Source organism: Cyclopterus lumpus, chromosome 13 (assembly GCF_009769545.1).
Source record: "Cyclopterus lumpus isolate fCycLum1 chromosome 13, fCycLum1.pri, whole genome shotgun sequence".
Classification (NCBI taxonomy): domain Eukaryota; kingdom Metazoa; phylum Chordata; class Actinopteri; order Perciformes; family Cyclopteridae; genus Cyclopterus; species Cyclopterus lumpus.
Window position 1 is genome coordinate 3,068,603 of NC_046978.1, and position 24,094 is coordinate 3,092,696.

The window sequence follows — 24,094 nt, forward strand, 5'->3', positions numbered from 1 at the left end:
TCTGGTATGGGAAGGGACTGACAGACCAGTGGGTCTGTGGGTCGTTTCCACCTGTCCTCTATAACCTGCCTGGGAGCCACTTCTGAGGGCTTCAGACTGCACAACAAGCTCCCACAGGAGAGCTCATGATGTTTTCGCCACTAAGGTCTCACTCTTCACTCAGCAAACTGTGAACAATATACATGGATGTCATTATTGTTTGCGATATAATAAAAGAAGAAAACAAACTGCATTTGTATTGTTGTTGTTTGTTATTATACTGAAGGTGAAATCTATTTTAAACAAACGTTGAGCAAAATTTCCCACCAGTGAGTTACAGTTCATTTATAGTGCGCCCAATAATATTATTAAGTGTTGACAAATGGATTTATTTTATTGTATTTTTCAAACAAAAATGGATCATAAGATATTTATGATCTGCATTTATGTAAAAGAAAGGTGCATCCATCCATCCATCCATCCATTATCACCCGCTTATCCGGGGTCGGGTCGCGGTGGCAGCAGGTTCAGCAGGCCGACCCAGGCCTCCCTCTCACCCGCAGCACTTTCCAGCTCATTCTGGGGGATCCCGAGGCGTTCCAAGGCCAGCCGGGAGATATAATCCCTCCAGCGTGTCCTCGGTCTTCCCCGGGGCCTCCTACCAGTTGGACGTGCCCGGAAAACCTGTAATGGGAGGCGTCCAGGAGGCATCCTGACTAGATGAACCACCTCAGCTGACTCCTTTCGACACGAAGGAGCAGCGACTCGACTCCGAGCTCCCCCCTGATGTCCGAGCTCCTTACCCTATCTCTAAGGCTGAGCCCGGCCACCCTACGGAGGAAGCTCATTTCGGCCGCTTGTATCCGAGATCTCGTTCTTTCGGTCACGACCCAGAGTTCGTGACCATAGGTGAGGGTTGGAACGTAGACCGACCAGTAAATGGAGAGCTTTGCCTTCCGGCTCAGCTCCCTCTTCACTAAGACGGACCGGTACAGCGCCTGTTTTACTGCTGCAGCCGCACCGATCCGCCTATCGATCTCCCGCTCCACCTTACACTCACTCGTGAACAAGACCCCGAGATACTTGAACTCCTTCGCTTGGGGTAGGCAGTTTGCCCCCACCTGGAGGGAGCAATCCGCCGGTTTCCGGCAGAGCACCATGGCCTCAGATTTGGAGGTGCTAACTCTCATCCCTGCCGCTTCGCACTCGGCTGCAAAACGCCCCAGTGAATGCTGGAGGTCACGGTCCGAGGAGGCAAACAGGACCACATCATCCGCAAACAGCAGAGAGGCGATCCCGAGACTCCCGAACCGGATCCTCTCCGCCCCCTGGCTGCGCCTAGATATCCAGGACCGGTGATAAAGGGCAGCCCTGGCGGAGGCCAACACCCACCGGGAACGTGTCTGACTTACTACCGAGGAGACGAACACAGCTCCTACTGCAGGCGTACAGAGACCGGATGGCCCGTGCCAACGGGTCCGGCACCCCATACTCCCGCAGCACCCCCCACAAAAACCCCCGAGGGACCCGGTCGAAAGCCTTCTCCAGGTCTACAAAGCACATGTAAACTGGTTGGGCAAACTCCCAGGACCCCTCCAGTAATCTTGCGAGGGTAAAGAGCTGGTCCACTGTTCCACGACCGGGACGGAATCCGCACTGTTCGTCCTGAATCTGAGGTTCGACAAGCGGTCGGAGCCTCCTCTCCAGCACCCTGGCATAAGCTTTTCCCGGGAGGCTGAGCAGTGTGATACCACGATAGTTCGAGCACACTCTCCGGTCCCCCTTCTTGAAGATGGGAACCACCACCCCGGTCTGCCAGTCCATGGGCACTGTTCCCGACCCCCATGCGACACTGAAAAGGCGTGTCAACCAAGACAGCCCAACAATGTCCAGCGCTTTCAGCATCTCAGGGCGGATCTCATCCACCCCTGGCGCCTTGCCACCGAGGAGCTTTTTGACTACCTTAGCGACCTCGATAATTCTCCCTGCGGGTGGTGGGTCCACAGGGTGAAGAAAGGTGCAATCAAAGCTTATGTGCACGAAAACAAAAAACAACAACAGCAAAGTAAGAAGCAGAAAACATTTTTTTTTAAAGTTGCATGTGTATAAAAAAAACGTGAATTAATAATTCACACAAACAGGCAGCTTTAAGTATAGTGTTTATGATGAATGATTAAAAACAGTGACATTACTTTTATAAATGAGATGACTGAATGATTAATCTTCAAAAATAAATACAAAATTAAATTAAATTAAAGTAAAATATCCAAGTGAAATGCAGTTACACAGTAAAATAAGACACAATGATCTGACATGGGAACGTTTTTTCTTTTTATGACGTCAACACGTATTGACGTAGAGCGATGACGTCGCCAACGTCCAGGAAGAGAGTTGCAGAACGTGAACAACGTTTGGTCAACGTGAGTGAGTCGTGTGAGCTTCTTCTACTCGTTTAGTGCAACAAAGTTACCAGCAGCCGGGAAATAATAACCGGCTTCACACGGACCAGACTACAATAAGAGGTAGGAAGGCACAAGTACGGGCTACGTACTGGTTTAAATGGGAGCTAAGTGCTCCAGACTAGCTACCACGAATCCGTTATGGACTTCAGTTTGAATTATTTAAATGAGTTTTGACCCACATTATTAAGTCCAACGGAGTCCAATCTTTAAAGACACTTCGAGAGAAATCCCAACAGCAGTTAGTTAGGTAGGTTAGTGGCCCAGTGTGCTTTTCTTATGTAGTTAGTTCGTGCCTGTTGTCGCTGTAACTTCATTCTGGTCCCTTTCCCCTCCATTTAAACCAGGTCATGGCTCTGAACAAGGCCATGCATCCCCGGAACAGGTACAAAGACAAACCGCCGGACTTTTCTTACCTGGCCTCCAAATATCCGGACTTCCAGCAGCACGTGCACACCAGTCTTACCGGACGACCTGTGTGAGTAACTGAGACTGCTGTGTGTGTGTGTGTGTGTGTGTAAGCAGTGTACTGTGTTCATCCCTGATCTCATTCTAAATTGATGTATGGGAGGTGGCAATAGTCACACAGCAGCTCTTTATTCTCTTTTTTATTGTATAAACACAATATTACTTGTCCATATACTCCTCCTTTTATTTTGTATTGACTGAAATGGAAGAAACCTTTCTTTGTTGCCAGAAATCCCGTTTGTTACTTTGCATCTTCAGATTTCAGTGACGGAAAGGTCAAAATTATGGTTATGCATAATGCATAATATGATGGTCCTGGGTCAGAACTGGGTTGAGCGAAGGCCCCAACTTGGTGGAAAACATTTCAGGAAAGCCCGTTCCTGTGTTAACACGCCCTTGTGCACTTTCTTAAGCCTATGGGGAAGAATGTTTTTGTCAAACTGTTATTACTAGTTATACTTTCAGATTCATTCAGTCAGTCATGGCCAGCCACCAAGTTTCAGCATCGCAGCGACCCCCGGCCTCAATCCACTGAGCCACACACATTTTAAATATGAGAAAACGAGTGCGCTGATATTGAAAACGATGACGTTGAGGTATCAAAATTGATATTGCAGAGCTTATAAATATATGTCTTGTTACTTAAAAACATGGAAGAGCCTGAGGAACAGACAATTATGGATGGCTCTTGTCAACCAAACTCCACCTCAATATAGTGCTGCGTATAATGCACACTATTCTAACTCGACACAACCAACTTTTTTATGAACGCTCATGTCGTAAACATGGGAAGCTCTACCCATCCATTGGCTCCACTAATGCTCTTGTGGCTGAATTACTGCAGCCAGCTTCTGAATTCATGTGGAAAGTATTAAAACCATAAGAGTGGAGACCTATGTTAGCAGCATAATATGTCTGTGTTTTAGCCAGATTGTGAAAAAACTGAAGCAGTGTACAGAAACACATTTTCCCCAGTGGGCCAGTCGAGCCCTGAGGATCCCATTCAGCACCACTCATGACCCAGCTGACTCAGTCTGCTCTTTACTGCTCATTCAGCTTCCGGCAACAGCAGGAGGACAAAACCTGCACAAATGATTAATTGACCCAACATCAAAAGTTTTTGTTTTTTTTATTTTTATTTTTCACCCCATCTGCTGATTGCTGTTCTCTTTATTCATTAAAGAGACTTCACAAAGTATGTGTGAGTGACATTTTAATATGAACTCCCAATTTTAAGAAGCCCCAGTGAGACGTCATGATGTGAGAAAGTCAAGGCAGGAGAACAAAGGAAGAGTATGTCTCGTGGGATTAGTAGTGATGTGACTTCAAACAGTGTTGGCTAATAATTTGCTGCTGTTGGAAAGAAACAAAAGAAATTTTTGACGAATAAAACGAAAAATGTAGGATGAGTATTTAAACCTGAGACATTAACCTAGATTGGGTAGATGGATAGATCTCTTTTAATTTTTGGAAGCAAGTCCTACTTTTATTTACATCTTCTTACTTTGGATGTTTTCAAATGCAGATAAACCGCAGGTGTAACTCGTTAATAAAGGCTGCATTCAGGCTTACTGAGACCTCGTTAATGTTACGACTTGCACCTGTGCTTTCTGCAGTTTATGATAATATACGTCGATTACAGTCATCGGTAATCAGAGTTTTATTTGGAAACGAATGAATTGAGTCACGTTTTGTGTGAATATGTTAATTACCAAACCCTATACAAAAGTATTTAGACTTTATCCAAGGATATCTGAGAGCTGGGGGGGATTCTAACATTACTGTTCAGTGAGCCATCCATGTGGGTAAATTGACACCTTCACCGCAATAATAATTACAGTTGCAATTACTGACTGTTCTTCTGCTGATCCGCCTGTATTTTAAATCCTGTCCGGAGAGACGTCCATCATTTTAATCTGTAATCTGTCAGTACAGAAAGTTACCATGAAAGGCTTGATCCAATTGTTCCTCTTTTTGATGAGCTTTCTACATAAAGATAATAATTCTGCTATTTATTTGAGGAATGTTTTTATACAAACGATGTTCTTGTGCAGATTGTTATTGTATACAAAGTTTTTTTAGTATCGACATTGCAACTCAGGTGCTATAATGGCACTGGTAATACCCAATCTAAGCAAGACATGTCAGCTTGTCTTTTTATAAAAACTTTCTTCTTCTTTTTATTCTTCTCAGTTTATACAAGTGTCTGTCAAAACAAAGCAAGAGCCCAGTGATTTTCTTTAAGAGCTGGCAGTTATTGTGAGACTTATTGTGGAGGTTTGCTGTTTCTCTGTCAGGGCGGAGACACTCTCTTCCCTCTTTGTTTGGGTTTATGAAACGGGTACCTCGTCTGCTCAGTGAGGCAATCGCTTGCTATTGTGTGTGTGTTATGCAGATGAATGCTGACATGGTGTCACTGCAGCGAGTCTGAACATCTGTTTGTGAATGTGAACATATCGGTGTGGGCTGATTCTTTGTGGTTGTGTGAGGTGGCTAGTCAATCATCTTAGGGAGGCCCGTGCATGTGTTTGCACGCTGTAAAACTTGCCTGGATGTCCGTCCGTGACAGGTGTTAATTATCACTTTGTATTGTCTCCGTCAGTCTGTGGCTTACAGACAGACAGACAGACAATGGGCTGGTAATGTTAGGGCTGGACAACCAATGTGGACATTTAGACGATTGGGGAAGTAGACAACTAGACAGAAGTTATGTGGATCTTTGTTTGTAGAAAACAAGGAAATGTGAAATGACAACGTAATTAAACATTGGTTCATCACAATAAAGCAGACTTTAGGTCTGGGCGTTTTAGCAAATACCTTTTATCTATAATCTCGATAAAGACGTATGTCACATATCGCATGTTTTCTGGTATTTCAATAAATAAACATGAAATAACCACATGGTAAAGTCTACTTTTGTATACTGTGTATTTTCACATTTTATTAAGGATTGTAGTGCAAAATGAACATAACCGTTTCAAGTAAGTTTATAGAAAGAGCAATACATATTTTCAACCGGCTGTTTACGTACATTCACTCAAATACAGAGTAATCAGATTAAAATTAATTTGTGATTTAAGAGTTTAATCAGATTTTCTAGGTTTTGAGTTTATGATATTTTTTCGCGATATGTCAATATATCATTTCATCACAATATGATTTCATTGAAAGAATATAAATTATCTTAAATGATCGCCCATTCCTAGGAGGCTACATGATCTACTTCTATTAAACAACGGTTGACAACCCCGTGTCCATGCCGGTACGTGGCACAAATATTTTGATTGGGAATCCATCAGATGTGTTTTTAACATGTTTTTACAACACAACAAAACATACCAAACATGTTTAATGTCCAGCACTCCCTTTAAACAAATGGGTGAAGTAGTATATTGCACAGACAGACTCGGGCTGCAGTTGGTGCCAATTGTTCTCTTTGCCTGCTGCATGAACGAATGTCCAGGATTCGTCTCCCTTCATGTGTGTGGAACTGGCTCTTGTTAGCTTTCTGCAGAAATGTGGCTTATTTTTCTTTTTTACGTCAGTCTGCCATTCCATCAGTTGAGGGATTAGTGTGGTTTTGTATTTCCCAATGAATTCATCTACCGAGTTTAAGTATTTAATCGGTGAGTTAGGGATGAGAGTAATCTTGGGGAGACACTCATTGAATCCTCAAGGCAGATACGTCTCCCTTCATTCATATTTCGTCAGTGTGGAGGACTGATAGCAGTGGGCAGAGTCGAGCTCAGACCAGAGGCAGCTGAAGAATAAATATGGGGGGGGGGGAGGTTGTGATTGGGATTTAAGTGAGGAACAGATCAAATAAAACATCATTCTGAATTTTGGTTTGTTTCAGTTTTAGGGGAAGGAGCAGGGGGGGCTTAGAGCAGCCAGTTAGAGGGGTGGGACTAGGAGGCATGATTGGGTATTAAAAGGTACAGCCTGAGTGACATTTAATACGGTAGTCATATATTTTTTATCAGGTAAGATGTGGAAAGATTTTCACTCCCGTAATTAATGAAATGTTCAATTTTCACTGTATGAATAACTTTGACATCTGATACCACATTTAAACTTGCTGAATTAGCAGCACTGGAAAGCCCAGCAGTTATTACCATGCAGATGCATTATACTAATGGGACAGAGGTAAGGGAAACTCTCTGCCTTGGATATTATTTTGACATATTTCCCTTACTAAATCTGCTGTGAAGAAGCCGTCGTCAGCTCTGTGACGGCTGTGCCGTGCCCTTTAATATCCAGGCACAACCATCACTGTACTCCAAATCATTGATCTGAAAACCAGTTAATCATGAATCATAATTTGGGGCCATGGGGTTTCTGATAAGCAGCTCCAATAAGTTTTCTTTAGCTGACATGAACAGATGAGACTCCATAAATACTTGCAAAACCTCAATAAACCTTTTATTCACCAAGTCATAATAAATAAGCAGAGAAACAGTTCGAAAAATAATTTCAGCCATAGATTTCTGGTTGTTATTTAACTCTCAACTAGCCATCTGTTTTTCACACCATTCGTTTATCTGCAGATTTGCAAACCTATCACAAAATGAGCTCCAAGATATTCAAAGTCTAGCTTTAATATCATTAATTTCTGTCCTTGTGAGGAAAAAAACACCTGACATGAGAAGAAGTTGCTGCTAATCAGCACAAAATATTTTCCCAGCACACGGAGTGAAGTAGATGTACCTTGAAGGTCACCTCTCTGTGGACAGAGATTGAAAAGAGTGTGTGTGTGTGCACGCTTTCATGCTGATCATGTTGCGTGGAAGTGAGAGCAAGCCGTATATCTCAGCAGTAAACTCCCTACTGGTCTAGTGATGTCATCTTCTTCCATCTAAACCAAAGACTTTGCTCCTCTTTTCTTATATCTCTTCTTCACCTTTGTCTCACTCGGCTCTCTACCTTACACCTGGTCCTGCTGTTTTTACCCGAGTGTGAGCTTGGAGTACAGTTTTGAGCTTTAACTGACTACCCCTGCCCCCTCCTAAACAGCACATTATATTAAATCTCATAACAACTTTTTCATCAGGGTTTGTCCCTCGCTGTGTCCCGTCGGCCACATTTATGTTGTCAGCACGCAGCGTTGCACCTACGTGGTCGGGCAGACGTAAATCGCGGGCACTCTCACGCTCCGTCTGGCATCAGCCATTGCTCCAGCGTGGCCGGATTTGCGTGCTCTCCTCATCTGTTCAGTAGGTAGGGTTGCCATGGAGACGGGGCATTAGCAGCGCTGCTGATGGGAGTGATCGGTCTGCATTGCACACAAACGCAATACCACACACACACATATGCTCACACTCACACATGCTCACACTCGCTCATCAGGGACTAAAAATAGAGGGCTGGCCTGAGCAGCTTCCCTCTCTGAATATTGATCTTTATCTAATGATGCCTCAGAGGAGAAATGAAAGGGGGCCGAATATCTGGGAGAGACACGCTTTCATTTTTGGGAAGAGGGAGCTTTATGCTGATGTATCACTTCTCCCTCATTAGCTTGATTCCTCCCCTAAGCTCAGGCCATTTTTTAAAATCTCTTCACTGGTTCGTCTTTTGAAAATGTGCCGCATGTCATGAAAGGAGAGCCAGGTGTTTGTTCTTCTACTGGAGGTCACACTCCTTTAACCGCTGATTAAACTGGACCATTAACCTAATATGTTCGTTCGGGGAAGAGACACGGGGTAAGATTGATGTCGGGCTTTACAGGTAAATCTCTCCTCATTTGTATCCGTCTCACACCTGGAGCGTCGTTTGTCTTTGTTATCACTCCTGAATGAAGATGCAGAGTTCATTGACCGGAGTCACCTCGGCAGCTTTTTTTATTTATTTGTTTATATAGATATAGTAGTAGAGAGATTATACAAAATGAGGAGAGAGCGAGATGCAACATAACTCTCCAACCAGGAACCTTGCGGCCCCCAATCAGCGCCTCAAACAAAACTCTGTCCGACATGAAGCAACACAGGACTGTTATCAGTCTAAACACTTGCTGAAAGGTTCAGTGTGTTGTTCCTGCTCAAAAGAAATAAGGGTCGGCATTTCACCTCTACTACTGGGTCCAGAGTCTGAATTTACAGTCATCAGTAACTCTCAATAACATTGCTATCTTTAATCTTCTCGTGCAGCGTTGGCCTGTAGTTCACATCTGTGTGTGGCACTGATCAGCGCTGTGTGGTCCGTGTTCGCTCTCATAGTTTGTTTATTTGAAGGCAAAAGGGAGAAAACAAACTCTTTGTCTTCGTTCTCTGAGAGCAGACTGGACGCTACAGTGGCATTTTGGTCACCGGGCGAGAAGACGGGGAAAAATTAAAATTTTGATTTAATTTTGTGTATTGTGACAGCTCTTCGTGTGTAATTGATTTATGGAAAGAAATTGAAACCAAATCAGCTGCTTTGTATCCCAGGGATTTAACTCCATCTCTACCAGCAATAGATTTTTATTTTTTTGCTCACACTATGCTGGTGAGGTGCCAGACGCTGCCATCACCAGTATCTGACTAATTACATCTGCCCAAGTGCGAAAGCACTCGGCAAAGCTTTAATTATACCGATCTCGCCCACTCGTTCTATCTGCCGCACTCGTGCCTGCTTGTATGAAAGCTGAAATCCTGAAACATGCATGAGAGGAAAAGACGAGAGCAGAGCGAGTAGGACTGTGACTGTGTGTGTGTGTGTGTGTGTGTGTGTGTGTGTGTGTGTGTGTGTGTGTGTGTGTGTGTGTGTGTGTGTGTGTGTGTGTGTGTGTGTGTGTGTGTGTGTGTGTGTGTGTGTGTGTGTGTGTGTGTGTGTGTGTGTGTGTGTGTGTGTGTGTGTGTGTGTGTGTGTGTGTGTGTGTGTGTGTGTGTGTGTGTGTGTGTGTGTGGGGTTCAGTGCAGAGAGCTGCTGGTGGAGCAGAGGGTTAATGAAGTGCAGTATTAGGAGCAGTTTGGTAAATTGCTGGCAGGCGGCCTCATTGATGAAATAAGAGGATCAGCATGTCACTAAATTGAAATTATCCTTAAAAGGGAAATTAACATGAACCAAACTTATTTGGAGGAGAAAACAAAGGTGAAAAGTAGAATTATTACCTATAACTGCCTGCTCTAAACTTCAATCTCCATGGCTGGAAATGTTATAAACCTTTTTTAGATAATAAGAAATTTAAACATGGGTACATTTTTTAATTTTTTTTGAAACCTAATACCTTTTTTATAATAAGACAAAATCTTGAAAGTTAAAGCTAAACCACAAGCAGCTGTGCAATAAACTATGACTAAAATTGGCAAATTGGTTTAAATGCTAACATGAATTAATTCAGCCATGCTTGTTGCTCCTCTAGTGTTAACTTCAAAGAGCCGGAGGCGGTGCGAGCGCTGACCTGCACCCTGCTGAAGGAGGACTTTGGTTTGACCATCGAGATCCCTCTGGAGCGCCTCATCCCTACCGTCCCCCTCCGCCTCAACTACATCCACTGGGTGGAGGACCTCACCGACGGCCAGAAGCAGCCACGCAGGGGCATCGATATCGGTACCACCACCACCACTCCTTGTCTCATTTGCTTCACATCTTTAACTGTGTGTGTGATTGTTTAACTTTGATCATCATCATGGGAGGATGATCCAAATCAAGCTGACTTTCTAAATACCTCTGTGTTTGTTTAAGTGAGTGTCCCCCAGTTAGTTTACATTTGAGACCCCTACTCTTGTTTATTCTGGATGTGGCTTCCAGCAGCTCAAAGTGGGACACAAAATGTCAGTTGGTGCCTCCAGCTGGCACAAACGAGCCCAGTCGTTCCCAGTGTTCCCAGCACTCACCAGCCAAATCATCACTCACATGTCAGAGTGTGTTTGCCGTTCTGTCAGTCAGAGGTGTGTGTGTGTGTGTGTGTGTGTGTGTGTGTGTGTGTGTGTTGTGTGTGTCCTCTCTTTAAGACCTCAGGTCACTGATTGACGACCCTGAATCTTTCTGGAAGCAGATTGAAGCTGTCCGCTCCCTGATGGATCACCACTGGGTGTTTCCTTTACTAAATGGTGCTACTTATCTGAGCCTGAACTGACTTGTGCGGCTGTGGTCATTATTGTCATATGTGGAGGATTTAATAACAGCTGCTGGAACGACATTTATTGTCCTTTTTATAATCTCTTTACCGTGTACTTTAAACAACATATTTCCATATTGGCCAATGAAACACATAACCATTCATCTTCCTAATGAACACACATTCTCAAGCTGCCAAAAATATGTGTGTGTGTGTTTTCTCAGGCACTGGTGCGTCTTGTATCTACCCCTTACTGGGAGCCACAATGAACGGCTGGTACTTTCTGGCCACAGAGGTGGACGACATCTGTTTCGACTACGCAACGAAAAACGTTGAGCAGAACAACATGTCTGAACTCATTAAAGGTAAATGTGGTCCACTCATCCTGAAGACCATGAATCTCAAGACATAAAACTGCTGCATTTAAACCGCAGCCTTTCAGTTTAGTGTTTGTATATTCACTCACCTAATGTGTCCTTAAGGAAGACTACACCTTTTGGCTATGCTTTGGCCTCTGGCTACAAGTAACACGTTATGGGATGATGGTGAATGCCAAACAGAATAGTCCTGTCAGCAAAATCTATCTATTGTTTGCTGACTGCTACTGATTAACCACCATAAGCTACTGGTCATACCAGCCCAATGAATGCTGTAGCAGCTGTAATATTGTGAAAATGTCTTCCTAACTTTAAATCAATGTCTGATTCTTTTACATAGTCTGAGCAATTGAAAGCTTTGGTGACCAAATACAGTGTCTTATTGTGCCATCGAAGGCCACAGATTTGGACTGAAAACCAATGATTTTACCCTGTTTCTGTCATGATTGTCAACGTTTGTGTGGGATGGCCTGAAGTTGCCTTTGGCATTTTAGCTGTCATGATGAGCTAAAACATTGAATTTCTAAATCCCTGCCTCATTTCTGTATGCTTACACTTTCCTAGTTGTCAAAGTCCCTCAGAAGACTCTACTGATGGACGCCTTGAAAGAAGAGACAGAAATAGTGTACGACTTCTGCATGTGCAACCCTCCTTTTTTTGCAAATCAGCTTGAAGCAAAGGTAAATATGTGACTGGTGTCCTGAACATTTAAATAAAAAATGGCTTGACTTTGTTGCAGTATTTGGCTCATTGAGAGTAAACACTGCACTTGTTTACTGTTTGTTTACACGACAGTAACAGGCTTTTAATAGGATTTTATCTTAATCTCTGTCTGTCTTGTTGCTCTCTCTCTCCAGGGGATAAACTCCAGGAACTCACGGCGACCTCCTCCCAGCTCAGTAAACACAGGCGGAGTGACGGAGATCATGGCGGAGGGTGGGGAACTTGAATTTGTAAAGAGGATCATTCATGACAGCCTGCAGCTCAAGAGACGCTTGCGGTGAGATAAAGAGACGGACATTGACCTGCAAAATCAAACCTGACTCGAACATGAGTTGTTGGTATATTTGTTGTGTAAGATCAAATGTAAACCAGATTTTATGAACTCAATCATAGACGGACTGTACATATTCAGGGTTACACAGCTACATATCTGAAGTGCCAGATGAATGAACAAGAGCACTGTACTTTGGTTCTCTTTGGAGAGGTTTCAATGGCCGCTGAGAGCACCAGTGAAGGAGAGACACCAAGAGGTGAAATGTGCAGATGGGTCGCTGCACATTAATGGAGCTGTCACCCACACTCTGTTTAATTATTCTGGCACAAGCTCACCCTTTATACTGTATCCCGGAGACCACAGGGAACAGCTGTGTTTGGGTGGTTGGGGGTGTCTCTAGAGGCTGTCACTTTACCCTCCCCCGTTTCCAGGGCTGTCACTGGGGCAGCAGAGTGAGACCCGGATAGAGAGAGCTGCAGAGTGGCGCTATTAAAGCTGATTAGCCATGCCACACCTGCTTTGCCTCCTACAGGGGAGCACTGTGTTGTGTGTGTTTGCATAATGCGTCACTGGAAAGATGAGCGGCCCTGAGGGGGACTGATCTGAACACCTGTCTGCTCCTGTGCGGCTCTGTTGCAGTCATGTAGCCAGTATTTTTGTACAGGTTTGACGCTAAGGCCAAACCAACCGGAGATGGCTGTCACTCCCAAATGCATGTTGGGACACCCGAGCCACCAAGTGTCCATGGAAACCCTGTCAGCTTCACCAATTGGTCCTTTGAGAAATCCTCACCACTCCCGCCCTGCTCCTCCTTTCCTCTTCTTTCCACTAAAGTGGAATTATTTGGGCATGTCACCTTACTTCCCAGTATAACACACATCCAAAACCCCAGTTTAAAATGAGGTAATACACTCCATTTATCCTGCCATTGATATGAACATTGCCATCTCTGCTAATAGCATTGTAATCATACGTGCTTCAACTGAAAATAGAGAATATGGAAGCCATTGCAGCTGCACACTCAGGATGTTTGAAAAGCTGCCGGGGCCTGCTCTGGGTGTGCCTCCCCACTGTGTCGAAAAGTGGGGAACATCTGTGAATATTAGAGCTGTTCAATATTTAATTGTGTCACGCGAGGCTGACACTTTGCTCTTCCCTCCCTTTCCTCTGGGCATCTTCAAACCTCCCTAACCTGATTATAAATCATAGTCCTCCATCGATCACTAGTCAAAACTGTTTCTAAGATGTGATTTCATCTGCATTCGGTGCAAGTTAACTTTGTACCTTTTGTATATTCTGAAATATAGCTATTTACAAGGGCTTAGGTTTGATTACCAGTCAAAGGTCCTTAAAATCAAAAGGAAAACCAGAAATGCAATATCCTGCACTTCTATACATTCATATGAATGTAAACTGTGTAAATAGCTGCTAATAATGTTCTAACCCGACTTAAAATCACAAGTAGGTCCCTTGATGTATTTGCATCTTAACCATAGAATAGAGCACACAAACATGTATCTTTTGAAGTTACAATTCTCGAGATTTTTTCTTCATCAATTGTTTTGTCAATGAATATGGGACTTAGAACCTTGTCTTATTCTCACATTTCAGTGGCATTTCTTTTTTTTTTTCTTATGAAAAATGTTCATTCATTTCTTTTTTTACACTTTATTTTGTCTTTTCACCACAGATAGAATACATCTATATACAGAAATGAAACGCAAGTAGAAATAACAACAACAAATAAAGGGGGTCTGGTTTGCTCTGTCCTCTCAAAAACTTGATAAATCCTGATAACCATTCAAGCATTCTTTTCTTGTGTTATCGTTGACGTGTAAACACTGTCCATTTCGCCCACTTCTCACGACATTGCTCCTCTTGAGCTCTTATTCTGTGGGTTAACACCTCCATATCATGTATATCAGTAACAATTTTCAACCATCCATCTTGTGATGGTGGTTGAATTTTCAGCAGATACCTGTTTTCCCCTAACACGGTATCTGATGTCATATTACCAAAGTAAAGAAACATACAGGACTTAGGTGTGTCATAGCCTAGAATTTTGACAGTAACCTTATGGACATTTCCCCAAAACTGTACAATTTCCGGGCATAGCCAAAATATATGAGAATGGTCTACATTTACTGCCCCACATTTCCTCCAACATGGTTGAACAATAGACAGACATTTGCTTGTAATTTCGGGAGTAATAAAGAATCTAATTATATTTTTCCAACAATGTTCTCTCCAAGTTCGCGCAGAAGTTGAGGATTGTTGTGTCTTTCAAATATTCAACCATTCATCCTCTGTAATATTCACACCGAGTTCCTGTTACCATTTCAGTTTGACATAAAATGTTGTATTTCCTATTTTTTCCATCAGATTTTGATATAAAGTGGATCATCAATACTTTTTGTTATAGTTACCCCGAGGTATGTCATTCTTTTTTAATTAAGAGTGTGTTGTATAATTTCGGATGGTTTGTAATTTAGTGTTAAAATCTCTGTTTTTAACAGATTCAGTTTATATCCAGAGTAGATCCTGAACGTCTCGAGTTGGTTGATTAATATAGGCAGGCATTTGTCAGGGTCTTCTAAGTAACAGATCACGTCATCTGCAAAAAGCCCAATGATGTGTTCTACTTTGTCGGTGAAAGACAACATCCCTGCCTGGTGGACCGTTCTAGTAATATACCATCAGTCAGACTGCCATTTATTTTTATCCTTGCTGTTGGTTTTTGATAGTGTTTTAACGCATTGAATAGCTTTTTCATTTAGTCCAAATTACTCAAGTACCTGATACAGAAAGGTCCAGTTTACACTGTCAAATGCCTTTTTTGCATCAAGACATATTAGAGCTGCGTTGATATTTTTATTGTTAATATGTTCAATTATATGTAGGGTTCTCCTTATGTTGTCAAGCCCCTTGATGAAGCCTGTCTGGTCTTCATCTATAATATCCTTCATGAAATACTCTTTCTGCAATAATTGAGGTATATAATTTATAGTCTATATTAAGTTTTGATATGGTCAGCAGACAAGGAACAAATCTGTTGGCTATACAGATTTAAATAATAGTTTACGGAAAATATGTTCAATCTCCTTGGGTTCATAGGCTATTTGATTTGTAGCTGTATCCCTTATCTTATGGATTGTCCTGTCAGCCTGTTGTTTTTGCAATCTTTTTGCCAGTAGTTTATTTGCTTTTGGTCCCACCTCATAGTACGATTGTTTTTTTATATCTCTGTATTTAGTAGTTTATCTATGTTGTCTCTAATTTCTTTAATTTTTGGTAACAGTGTCGAATCACGGGTATTTTTATGTTGTCGTTCGAGTTCAATTAATTTTCTTTTGATTGACTAGCACTTCAATTGTTTTGAAAACCTGCAGAGGAGGCAGAAATACTTTTTCAGCAAATGACAAGACACACTTGAGTCAAAATGAGTCAACATTTCGATCAACTCGGAGCTTCTTTCATCTACATTTTGGCAGTTGGAATCAAAAAGACCTATGAAAGTGAACAAAACTAATATGTTTGTTCCCAGTGAAACTTAAGACTAGAGTTTGTATGATATATGCATACTTAACATTTATTTATCACATTTTATGTTTTATTTCCTAAGCTGTGCCGATTTTATAAAAAGATAATTAGCTTCAAACAATGTCTAGTGAAAGCTAAACAAACCTTAACAAGTTTTGTGAAAATTGAGCGTCTTCCTTCAAGTCTGACCCGCTGGTGTATTTATCTTTCCTCCATCTTCCCCTACTGGACTCAGCTGCTTATTGATCAAGACTAACTTTGCACTTGTATTGCACAGCAGATATTATTGATCAGGTCTTCATTCACCAAGGGACAACTTCAAACCAGCTTTTCCTCCACTCTGTACTGCACACACACTCAGTCCACCTCAGCTCGTTTGATCTCTGCTTGATAGTTCATGTCCACACAGGGACACGCAGCTGGTAAATATGGATTCTTCTTTCTGCAGGTGGTACAGCTGCATGTTGGGGAAGAAATGTAGCTTGGCACCTTTGAAAGAGGAGCTGAGGAAGCAAGGGGTGAGTACCAATCGAGGCAAAGGCAGAAATGCATCTGCATCCTCTGCACTCAATGAGTAACAAAGCATCCACAGCTTTTGATCTTGACTCGCTCATGCAGGAAGGTGCCCTTCCTGTGCAGGCTTCGATAATGGTTTGTTAAAACAATCTTTGCCACCCCTCTGAAACCATAACCCTCTTCTGGGAGTTTGTACTGCTGTTAGAAGCAGTCAATCGTCACTATCGGAGCAGCAGACAGCAAAATAAAAGTAATCAGCTCTTTCTAATTTGCCGACTAAGCTGTGTCACAAACAAGCCATGAAGGAGCAGATTTCTGTTAGCACTGCAAGTCACACGCCACTCTGTACATAACGTGCATTAGCGTCATCAGCCTAACTAATAGCCCAGCACATGACTCCTGACTGCTTCAGGCATCTGGTCCTGTGCCAGTCACTTCCCTCATGCTCAAAAGAGAAACTCCGCCTGCCATCCCTCAAAGCTCCTCCAGAGGTTTATGAGGGCTGTCACTGCTCATCAGAGTCACTGAAAACAGAAACCTTGTCCAGTTAATATGCCCATTACTCCAACTTCTCTCCAGTGTCTCTTCATCTTTCCAGTTTTTGTTCTCACTTGACTCAAATGCAGAGCTCTTTGAACTTTGGTTTTCACACCACACGTGAGTGTTTGTCACATCATGATCTTTATTTTCTCACCCTCTACTAGAGCTCACTGAAGTAAAAACTCTCAGCAGCATGACGCGTCGTCGTGTCACATTCTTGGATTGTGGAAAGTTATTTGGTTATGTAGAGCTGTTATGACATACTGTACAAACTCTACAAGTTCAGCCAACTAAATGATGATAGACCAAAGTTTTGTGTTTTTATTAATTGTTTTATTTTATGGGCATTTACCCATTTCTGTTTTGTTAGTCAGCTGTTATTTAATAGGATGGGAGTAGTTTCCACTGATGGAGAGGAAAGCATATGTCCTCTAATAGGTGTTAAGTCACAAGATAAATGCTTGTCTTAAAGAAAAGCACTTAAAATACATTCACAAGACCTTATAATATCAAACAATTATATAATTTAAACCAGAAACAAATATCTAATTATTGGCAGAAGAGGGTGAATCAGATTTGTTACCACATGTGTTCTCATCACATTACAAACGTGGACACTCGAGCATTGCTGCTGTTGAAGTAAACTGTTCATTGTGAATTCATCTTACAGTAAGCTGATCACATCTGATCAGACCTCCTTTTCTTTTGTTCTCAGGTACCTAAAGTAACACACACAGAGTTCTGCCAGGGACGGACGATGCGATGGGCGCTGGCTTGGAGTTTCTATGACGATGTGATTGTTCCGGTAAGTCTGAGCTGATCTTATTTCTCCTTATGCACTTGAAGAACTACACTTAACACTCACGAGATGGTTGTGTGGTCATTGTGCCTGGATTAATGAAAACCATTACCAATATGCATCAATGATAGAAATAAATAAACTTAATTTGGTACCATATTTCAATACACTTGATGGTAATCTCAACATTGTCGGCCATTTTGCTGCTTGAACTGGATATTTCCAAAACCCCAAAGCCTCCTCAATTATGTACCACCTCTATCCTCTCACCACGCTGATCCTGTTTCCCTCCAGCTCCGTTCCATTAGAAGCACTTACCCCCTTGTCCTCTGGGGAGATGTTTATGTGATTTTTACTATGCTGTATCCAGGCAACAGTTGCCAGGGCAGGACTGACACACCATACCATTGTCCTGTCTGGAAAGTGAGAGAGTTGGAGATAAATAGAAAGCAGGGACAGTGAAGAAGCCACAACAGCTAAAGGCTAATAGTAATGTTGGAGTGACGACAGACTAGAGATGAAGGAAGGTGGAGGCGGTCAGCAGAGGCTGTGTGACGACTTGGACTCCTCTGTTTTGGCCTTTTAGCATAAAAGCAGTTGTGCAGAATGATTGGCCTACTTTTTCTCCTGAAACCCTCCTCCACCACCACTTCATCACATATCCACTGTCATTTACACTGGAGAGCTATTCGCCATCATTACAGCGCAGACCCCTCAAGAATGTGTGTTTGTGCACATGCTTACATGACAGTAGTTTCTGCATGTGTAACTCCTCGTATGGTTGACTGCCCAATTCTGCCAGCATGCGTGTGTTCCTATGGACTTCTAGTATGTATGTGCATGAGGATGCTCATTAATGTTACATATAGACTACATATAGACTATAACATGTGTGAAATGATCTCCTCCAATTGTACACATCAGCGTGTGTTAACAGGTCCTGGGGAGTACGACTGCATATGTATGAAGCATTATGTGCCTATAAATGGAGATGTATGGAGACTACAAGTATGAAAATTAAAAACTAAATTATTAGAAAGAAGCCTGTTTCAGGCTACTTTAGCCACTAATAGCATTACATACCCTAATCTCTGTTTTAACTCTCTGCAGTTGAGTTGGATTGTTGATCATGTAGGCATTATGTTTATACTTCATACTTCATACTGCTTTTGATCTAGGGTGGTTTTGAAGAAATTCAACATTGAATTCTACTTTTTAAAGACAAATTATGTTAAGACCTTCTCATTTTCAAGAGGGAGAGAGATGCAGAGGATGGATTAATTGGACTGCAGGAAAAGAAATCCAGCAAAAACAGACAAAGGATAGAGACTGATGGTGAGATTAGAGCACATGTAGTCCGAAGAGACGGAGGGAGCCAGGCTTTATCTGAGCCTTGAGGCATGTTGTTGCTCATACAGGCCGCTGGCAGGAGAGGGTTCAGGGAGGTCCAGAGTTCAGGAGTCCATGCAGGGGGGTTTGGGATTTGACAAGAAGGAAATGAGGGTTGGGAGAAGAGGGGGAATGAGTGTATGATTTACAATGTTTGCCTGAAGGTTAACTCTGCAGCATTTTTGTTTTTGTGTGTGCATTTTGTGTGCACCATCAAGATGGATGATTGAATGTCATATCTGGAGAGAACAGCTCTTATTGTACTTGTAGGCTTTTACTGTGTCTAGTTTTCAAAATTAGGCCAGGCTTATTGTGGGGTTGTCATTTATCCATATGTTGTGTGTGCGAGGGAGACGATGCAGTGAGGTGAGAGTGTGTAAGTAGGATTAATTATGGAGTGAAAGAGCAGCAGAGTCAGAAGTGGATGTGATTCTGTGGAGGTTTTATGTACAATTGTACATGTGGGTTTCATGCTCTTTGTCTGTAAGGCTATCTCTGTATCTGTTCATGTTGACTGTGTTTGTGAGTTCATACACTAATGTGTTGGTGCAAGAATCTGTGTCAAGGATGCTGCATACAAAGAGACAGGTTTGGCTTGATGGATTTTATTGATTTCTTTTCCTTGTACAATGAGCTGCAAGGCTTGAAGAGCGTGGAGGAAAAAGGGGGAAGAGACGTCTGTGAGAAACAATAAGAAATAAAATAAGCTCTAAAAGCAGCCAAACAAGGCAGTGTTCATCGTCAACCCATTAATTAAATATGTCCCTCCCTTCTAAACATGCGTCTGCAAGGACCATTATTTCAACAACAAAACAATACTTGATCAAGATTGAAAACCCTATTGTTATTGTCAGGGAAGATGTCTTTTGTGGAAATTAAGCAGATGGAGGAATGTGAATTTACTCATTATACTTTATTTCAGATTCCTCCGTTTATTCTTAAGAACATTTAGAGAAAGAAAGCAAATATCACATACTATAATAATAATTTTTTAAAAAAAAGAAGCCTCAAAGTAATCAAAAGTTGACTCTGATCAGTGTAACAACATGAAGGTCACAGTCTGCTTTTTCCCTCAGCTGTTTGTAGGTCAGTCGGCCATGCTGTCTGCTCTGTCACAGTAGAGTGCTGCTACCCCCCCACCCCCGCTCCCCTGTCTCCCCACTTCGTCAGCCTGCAGGGACTCGCCAGTGCAGCTCTTGACTTATTTGCTGCAGTGGACGTGAAGGGTATGATCGCTGCAGAGCGTTTAATTCAGACTGTTGGGTAATGACCTCCACCGCCATCACAGCATGACATTAGAGGGGATTAGAAGTAAGGAACAGTGTAGGATTCACAGCAGGTTCAGGAGGGCCTTGCGTGGTTTGAGCGCCCTCTTGTGGTGTGTAACAAACATAATCTTCTGTTTTACCACTGATACTCATTACAGCTTATAAGATTTACTCCATATGACATGGCATTTTGGAATTGTTTTATATATATATTATATATTATATTGGAGTAAGTTCATGGATGCTTCCTCATAAATGCTTAATCGTGAATAAGGTCAAATGTACTTAATAATGTTTTATAGATATTACCCCTCCAATCACAGCAAACACTGCTCCTCAAAATAAAACTCACGCACTGCCATCTATGTTAGTAACGTGCTAGTGACCAGATGACAACTGTTCCCTGATTTGATGATTGAGAAAAGAGACACATTTTACCTGATGTCTAAAGTATGTGTGCTATTTAACCTGTGTGCACTTCTTAGCCGCTTTGCTGCGACAGTGTAAACTAACAACCCTTTATTAACTATGGTAGATAATGCACGAGGAACTCTGTTCAGATGAAAAATCATAGGTGGTCTGTGGAACTAAAATTATAACAAAATACAGTGACCTGACTGAGTTTGAGTTGATAACTTACTTGTGGTTCTGTATTTTCACAGATATTACAGGTGAGATATCTGGCATTTATGAATTTGTTGAAAGATTTTTCTTTAGTTGCAATCAATTGTCCAATTGTTCAAACATGTTACTTGGGGAAAAAGCCTTTGTCTCTCTGTGCCAAGAAGATGCAATGCAGCTTGCACTTTGTGTGAAGCACTGCCCTCTGTTGGCAGTCTGGTTCTGGAGGTAGTTAAAACGACTTCAAGGAGTTTTCTTTTGTGTTGATTTTGGCCTTTGTGGACAAATGTGTGAGTGTTTCCCAGGACCAGAGTTTCGAAAACCTCTAACCTCAGCCCTGTTTCCGGTTCTCCCGTGCCTCCCTCCGCTCCAGCGGGCTCAGCAATGCGTAATAATAAAATACCGACTGTAGTCTGAGTTTCTCAAGCAATCGAGTCACGGTGCCTTAGTATGTAACTTTAGAACAGAATCAATAATAGACTACATTAAAGACAAGAATGTAGTAAAGTTTCAAATGTGCAGCTAAAATGTATCTGAAGTATGAGATGAATAAACACCATGAAAAGAGTAAACATTTTCAAGTTAAGGGGGCAGTACTACAGCGATATCTTGTCTCCATTGTCATTTGTATACCTGAATACTTTTAGAATGTGTGTATCCTTGCAAAAGAATCCCGTTGTATTACCACATGTGTCTCTCTTTTAGACCCCACCTTCTGAAACTGGTTTAATTTGAGTTATTTGTGTTGTGTTTTGCGTGTCAAAATACAGAATACGCTGTTCAAGACTACTTACTTATTTTCTCCTGTTCGCTCTCTTTTGTCTCAGTCTCCTCCCAGTAAAAAGCGTAAACTGGAGAAGGTGAAGAAGCCGCTGTTGTTCACGCTGCCGGAGGCGGGACTGAAGGAGCTGCAGGCCAAAGCCTCAGCTTCAGGCAGCACAGCACGCGGCCCTGTGGACAGTGTCACTGCTCTGCTGGAGAAAACCCTCACTGACCTGCGGGTAAGCTTGAGGTTAAGTTTGAGCCTTTTGAAAGTTGTAGACCTTGGGGACATTACAAGTGTTTAAAAGTTCCCCGTCAGGTTCTCTGTGCTCCTTTTCACTCATTGTGATTTAAACAGTGGAAGGTTTTCCTGAACCTCAACATTGTAAGGTACAGTCTGTGTCTCATTGGCTCGTACTCGTCGCCGTTCTCTTCCACTCATTTTCCATAACCTGTGTAGCATTACAATGACAGCTCAAGCCTCTTCTTCTTATCTGTAGACTTGAAATTAAGCACACTATAAAATATGCTTAATCAGTGTTAATTCCTACGCTGTAACAGGAGTGTGTGCATTAAGCATTAAGTTATTAAATTGTACCCATTTAGCAGCTGGTTAATCGGCTAGTTAAGCTAGCGACCCTGCACAGTCTGCAGTTGCATCTGTTAAAACTATGTAGGTGGAACTGGGTGCTCTTGACTGGAATCCCACGTCTGCTACATCTCCAGTAAGCTCATAGTCGGCTTGTCTTCATGTGGCTCTGCAGGTGCTACACAAGCGTGTCTCGAGCAGAAAGCAGGAGCAGAGCCTCTTTATCACCGCTATGGAGAACACCTGGATCCACGGACGACAGAAGCGGCGCGAAGGGTCGCGACAGTTGCGAGAGCTTCCCAGAGCGCCTCACTGTGCTAGAACCAGCTCTCAAACCACTCTGGTCACAACCCCAGCATCTAAAAAACAGTCTGCCTCCACACGAAACAGCAACAGCCAGAATGATGGTGCTCCAAATGAAACTCCATCTGCACAAGAGCTAGCTGATCAGCAGCCAGGAGAGCAGATTGAAAATGCCGCCTCTTCAAATGAGACAAGGGAAGATGTAGCATGTGACCCAACAGCAGAACGGAAAGAGGTCTTAGAAAATGTACCAGGTGAAGATGTGGACATGACGTCTTCTACCTGCACAGGTGCAGGGGAGGAAACAGTCCCACAGGAAACACCTGGCGCAGTGAGTGAACCGCCCTCTAAGCGGCCCCTGAGCCCGGCTGTAGTCGAGCACTTCCTGTTAAAGTGTCTGCTGAACGTGGTGCTTGAGGAGAGCGATGTAGTGATTGAGATGCACTGGGTCGAAGGTCAGAGTAAAGACCTGATGAACCAACTGTGCACGTACTTAAAGAACACCCTTTTAAGGTCTGTCGCAAAGCCCTAAATGATCAGAATCTTTGGATTCATTATTGATATATTCCAGTTGATAACCAGTAGTTTACGTCACCATTTTTTGTACTTTGTCATTTTACCTTTTCAGATAGTACGTACTGTATATTGATGTTTTGTGCTCAGGTTTGTGAAAAACATTTGCAATAAATGTTCATTTTTTTAACCCGTTTTCTACTTCATTGTGCATCTTTTATACACAGATAGTACTTAGAAGCAGTTTTTATTATTATTATTATTATTATTATTATTATTGTGCAGTACATTTAAATGGCCACAAGAGCACATTGTTTGTGTTTCTTCTATAAGGGACTGTGTTCATGTGATAAGTCATTCCTTGTATAAAGATGAAATCCTTTTATTGCTTTACGAGACATTTTCTTCGCCAATGGCTTTGAAAGTTGACCCCAATATTTCTTGAAAGAAGGTCTTAAAACTCAGTCTGATTATTTCAGGATGTTTCTGGAGCCCTTCAGTCCTTCCTTTGCCTGGAGAACTTTTAGTATTGTGGTCCACTATTATTACTCTGTTGTAGGCAACATACTTCCTGACCACAGCTTAGTGAATAACAGGAAAAGACCACCAAATATCCAGGGCCGGTTGTTTGTGCGCTCATTGTGTGTTGCAAGCAAAAACCCAGTTCCTTTTTGTACTGCAGGGGTGTGTGTGTGTGTGTGTGTGTGTGTGTGTGTGTGTGTGTGTGTGTGTGTGTGTGTGTGTGTGTGTGTGTGTGTGTGTGTGTGTGTGTGTGTGTGTGTGTGTGTGTGTGTATAGTCTGGCTATTCCTGGGCCATTTGGGGACGGTGTAATAAGAGTGATTACAGAAATAATAAATGATTTATCTTTCAAGTCATTAATCAAAGAAAAAAGCCAAACATGTACTGGCTGCAGCACCTCAAATGTGAGTGTTCAGCT

General features: G+C 42.4%; 1 protein-coding gene across 1 annotated transcript; it reads left to right on the plus strand.

Moving 5' to 3' along the window:
- Window positions 1-2,359: 2,359 nt before the first annotated feature.
- Window positions 2,360-23,356, plus strand: mettl16 (methyltransferase like 16). Its single transcript, XM_034548791.1, has 10 exons — window positions 2,360-2,501; window positions 2,786-2,916; window positions 10,243-10,430; window positions 11,166-11,306; window positions 11,883-11,998; window positions 12,176-12,318; window positions 16,304-16,373; window positions 17,627-17,716; window positions 21,816-21,989; window positions 22,515-23,356. The coding sequence occupies exons 2-10, from the start codon at window positions 2,789-2,791 to the stop codon at window positions 23,172-23,174; spliced, it is 1,710 nt and encodes a 569-aa protein (XP_034404682.1). The 5' UTR covers window positions 2,360-2,501; window positions 2,786-2,788; the 3' UTR covers window positions 23,175-23,356.
- The last annotated feature ends 738 nt before the right edge of the window (window positions 23,357-24,094 follow it).